This window comes from Miscanthus floridulus, chromosome 14 (assembly GCF_019320115.1).
Source record: "Miscanthus floridulus cultivar M001 chromosome 14, ASM1932011v1, whole genome shotgun sequence".
In the NCBI taxonomy this organism is placed as follows: domain Eukaryota; kingdom Viridiplantae; phylum Streptophyta; class Magnoliopsida; order Poales; family Poaceae; genus Miscanthus; species Miscanthus floridulus.
The window spans coordinates 77,627,251-77,631,780 of NC_089593.1; the positions used below are offsets into that span (position 1 = coordinate 77,627,251).

The 4,530-nt window shown below is 51.4% G+C and overlaps 1 protein-coding gene across 1 annotated transcript; it reads left to right on the top strand.

The window, feature by feature from the left end:
- The first annotated feature begins 354 nt into the window (after window positions 1-354).
- On the top strand, window positions 355-2,468 carry LOC136504432 (universal stress protein PHOS34-like). The gene is made up of 4 exons (XM_066499365.1): window positions 355-848; window positions 968-1,056; window positions 1,246-1,367; window positions 2,129-2,468. Exons 1-4 carry the CDS (start codon window positions 620-622, stop codon window positions 2,217-2,219), a joined length of 531 nt encoding a protein of 176 aa, XP_066355462.1. The 5' UTR covers window positions 355-619; the 3' UTR covers window positions 2,220-2,468.
- The last annotated feature ends 2,062 nt before the right edge of the window (window positions 2,469-4,530 follow it).

A 4,530-nucleotide genomic window follows, 5' to 3' on the forward strand; every position in this document is an offset into this window, starting at 1 on the left:
CAAGAGTCTCTCGGTCTGGGCTCTCTTCCCGTACGTCGTCGACGGGGAAGCTCTATCGTGCCGTTGCGTGCATATGTATCAGTATTAGGCAGGCAGCACCGGATCCGACTATCCGAGACGACGACGATTCCGGAAAGCGACCGAGACTGACCATGAGCAAAACACCTTGGATTGGCAACGGTGAGGTGAACACAAGGAGACATCTGATGTGACTGCCAGAAGCGAAACAGAAACAGACGCGGGAGGCAGGAGGAACCACGGGCTCACTGCCGGTGCCGGCGCCGGCCGCGGAATTCCACTTCCTCTGCATTATTAGAATGCAGGGCCCGCCCCTGGTCCACACCTGCCAGAGGCCGCGCGGTGCGTGCTCTGCTAACCGGTGGAGTGGAGGATCAGCTGCCTGCCACTGCCAAGAAGACAAGTAGCAGTGCTATCCCGTGTCTTCTAGGCTCGCGTAGGAGCAACCAGGCAGAGGTCGCCGCGAGTGATTGTGCGTGCTGTACAGGGAAGGAACCCACCCAGGAAAGCGAGCGAGCGAGCGAGCTGTCCAAGTCCAACCTTGGGAGAGGGGGATCCATCGATCCACGTGACGAGGAGGACAGGAGAGGAGCCAGTAGCCATGGCGGAGGAAGCAGCGTCTGCGCCTGCAGCGGACGCGGGGACGGAAGCGCCGCCGCCGGGGAAGATGACGATGGTGGCCGGGGTCGACGACAGCGACCACAGCTTCTACGCGCTGCAGTGGGCGCTGCAGCACTTCTTCCCGCCGGCGCCCCAGCCGCAGCAGTACCGCCTCGTCGTCGTCACCGCCAAGCCATCCGCCGCCTCCGCCGTCGGCCTCGCCGGCCCAGGTACGGATCTCCATCCGTCCAATCCATCATCCATGTGCGGATTTATTCGGCGCTACACACACCAGATGTGGCTTCCGACCCCTCTGATTCGCTGTATTGTAATGGATCGGTTCATTCAGGCGCCGCCGACGTGCTGCCGTACGTGGAGGCGGACCTCAAGAAAACCGCCCTGCGCGTCATCGACAAAGCCAAAGCCCTCTGCGCACAGGTACCAGTACATCCAATCCCTACGACCTACCTGCAGTAACCCGTTTATGCAAATTATGCTCGTGATGATAATACTTAGCACGAATTGAAGCGAAATTAAAAGAAAAAAAATAAAAAGCAGCAGGAGATCAGCTTGTTTTTGTCCCCCAACGTCTTTGCTAATATATTCCACGTTCTTGGTACGGTGCAGGTCAGCGACGCTGTGTTTGAGGCGGTGGAGGGGGACGCTAGGAACGTCCTCTGCGAGGCCGTCGAGAGGCACCACGCCGAGATGCTCGTCGTCGGCAGCCATGGCTACGGAGCCATCAAAAGGTCTTTCCCATCTCAGTATCTCACTATCCTCTTCTCCCCTGTTTCCCAACTACAGAGTTGTTGCCATCTTCACCTGTCACTGGTTGCAACTTCCAAGGACTACCACTAACGAAAAGCTAATTTATAAGAAGATGATGAATGAAAACCATAATTGACATGCACATCTCCTGGAAATTGCCTTCCCATCGGTGGTGTTCAAGTTAGCACCTGCTAATGTTCTTTTCATGTGCTACAGTACTATCTTTCTTGTATTTTCCTTTTCACATGGTTTGTGGCTTGGCATCTATGCATCGAAACAGAATACCAGTAATCATATTTCATATCTGCACTTGTTGGCAACATATAGAATACCAAAACTTTATGTTCCATGACTAATGAAGTAGGCTAAACAAGAATTATTTTGTGTGTATGATTTCGCATAAACCGACAATGGATCGAAGCACAGCCTGCTCCTTGAACTGTGATTAATCTACAACTTAGTACCTCACAAATACCTCCAATTATCGAGAACAAAAGGAATAACTATATTTTGAAGGATCCATACACTCGTTTGGACCTGTCTTCTATACATATCCTTTTCACTTTGTGTCTGCGTTCTAGGGAACAATTTACTACAATGGCCATTGTTTTACATTTCAGCTCTAGTGCATCCCTTTCCTCGTCTGCTTCAAGTGTCTTTGTTTCGAAAGATCTACTTCAAGTGTCTTATTACTGTTCTCAGTTCAGTTTCGTATTATTGACTGTCCTCAATCTCCCCTCAGGGCTGTTCTTGGAAGTGTGAGCGACTACTGTGCTCATCACGCGCACTGCACCGTGATGATAGTAAAGAAGCCCAAGCAGCACAAGCACTGATCAATGCTCCAGTTTGACAGATCACTACGTATACTGCAAATAATATGTACTGCCAATGCAAGTTGTGTATGCGTCCGTTTGTAAATAATTGGATCATCAACCATCACACCTTCGGTTGCTTCTACAAGTAGTATCCGATGCAATCCTTCGACCTGGGGATTGAGAATTACAAATAATTGATTGTTCTCCAAACCTCAAAACAATGTATTAATTAATACGTTGAGGTATATGTGATTGCAACTTCTTTTCTGTGAGCCATGTGGGAGTGTATGTACATTTTAGGCGGAGCAAATGGTATATCTACAATCAGATGATAGGGTGATGCACGTGATGAATTCATCACTCTGATACATGCTCCAAACTTGATTACACAGCGATGCCATGGTCCATGGACATGTTTGTTCTTGTGTTGAAGTTTGAACAGCACTTTTCCGAAGTATTGACGTCCATGGACTGTTTTTGTGTACAGATAAGTTGGTGAAATTCTTACGGGCGAAACTAGTGCCGGACGTCCGGACGCGGCGTCTGTCCTAACGCGGCTCCAGGCTCCAGCGCCTGCACCCGACGCAGCGCCCATGCCTGATGCAGCACCCAGGCCCGCGCCCATCCCCGCTCCGGACGCGGCGTCTGTTCGGACGGAGCTCCCGTGCCCGCACCTGACTAAGCTCCCTCGCACGTGCACGTCTGAGCCCAAAGTAGTCCGCGAATGGCGATGGCGTAGGCGAGTATGCCGTTGATTTAGCCATTTAGGAGCAGCGCGATGAGGACCCACAGCAGAGCCGCGTACGACAGCGCACACGTGACCCTGCGCGTCCGCGATCCATCTTCGTTGATCGCCAGCGGGCGCAAGCCCATGCATCCAGCCACCGCGCAAACGTGACCCTGCGCGTCCGCGATCCATCTTCGTTGATCGCCAAGCCCATGCATCCAGCCACCCACGGCTCTTGTCGACAGCCTACAGCTAATGCTGAAACTTTGTCGGAGTTCATCCAGTCACTCAGGCTGCCACTCCAGGAACCACTCGTCACTTCTGCTCCGCGCCTGCGCGTCTCGCGTCGCAATGACTGCGATCTGGTGCCAAGGCGCAGTGACCGGCTCGCTGCGAAATCAGCATTCGGTGACCCCAAGCCTGAGAATCAGGCCAATCGAGTTCTCGTGAACAAGTGGCAGCGTCGACCTGACAATGCGCCGCATATGACGCCGGATCCTACCATCGCGATGAGGTTCCATGAGACTTTCGCAGAACCGCTGTCTTCCTCCAAGCGCGGCGCCATGCATGTACTGTTTCCGAAGGCTGGAGCGCGCAAGGGCAGGGTGCTGCCCGTGTCGGATTGAGTAGGCCTAGTGGACACCGCTCTCCTAGCTGTTTGGTCGCACAATTAGTTCTTCAGTTAATCAAACCAGTGTGCGTTCCACCGCCATGCAGTGCCTTTTGTTTGTGTTCAACCCCATCACTAATGGCATCTCGCCGCGATGTGATGTTGGACATGTATATTTCTGAACTTCTTCTTATTGAAACACGTGCTAAGCACGTTCTCGAAAAAGAGACCCTGCATGTCCGTCCAATGGAGCGCTGCCGCCAGCTTACCATCGGACGCAGCCATGGCTCCCATGCTAGCTCTCTCTTCCTCGCTCGACCACCCTACATTCAGATCTATTTTTGCAACACTCAGATAAAATAATTGCAACGTACGTTTGAAAACAGATAAAACTTTACACTTGCAACATAGCCAATGCAACATATGCAACATCCAGTTATAACACTTGTAGCATACGTCTAAAACAGATAAAATATTTGAATAAACTTTTGCAACATACATATAGAACCATTGTAACACGTGCTACATCTGAATCTACCTTTGCAACATCCATACGAAACGCTTGAAACATACCTCTGAAACACTTGGAACATACGTTTGCAACACGCGTTTTTAACGCAACATGACTTAGGCGGCGCGGCGAACTAACGTGGTGAAGGCGGCTCTGTGAGACGGCCGCGACAGCTGGAGCAAATACACGCGGACAGGGGCGAGCAATGGCGGGGGCGGGCGGAGCGCTGGGCTCGTGGGACGCACGGATCTTGTTATTGTATTACGGCCTGCATGATTCTGCCGCATGCCCCACTGATATTAGTAATGAGTTAGGGTCGTCGAGTCTATTGTTGTTTCTACGGCCTGCATGATTCTGCCTCATGCCCCACTGGTCATGGCGATAGATGAGATCTAACATGTTCATTAGATTTATCTTTATTAGATGGTTGAGCGGTGTTGAATTATTTCTTTATATAAACAGGAGTTCGGTTACTTGTAAT

Coding starts and splice junctions, on each gene's coding strand:
- LOC136504432 (XM_066499365.1), top strand. CDS start 620: ATGGCGGAGGAAGCAGCGTCTGCGCCTGCAGCGGACGCGGGGACGGAA. Junction 849..967: donor CGTCGGCCTCGCCGGCCCAG/GTACGGATCTCC, acceptor CGGTTCATTCAG/GCGCCGCCGACGTGCTGCCG. Junction 1,368..2,128: donor GGCTACGGAGCCATCAAAAG/GTCTTTCCCATC, acceptor ATCTCCCCTCAG/GGCTGTTCTTGGAAGTGTGA.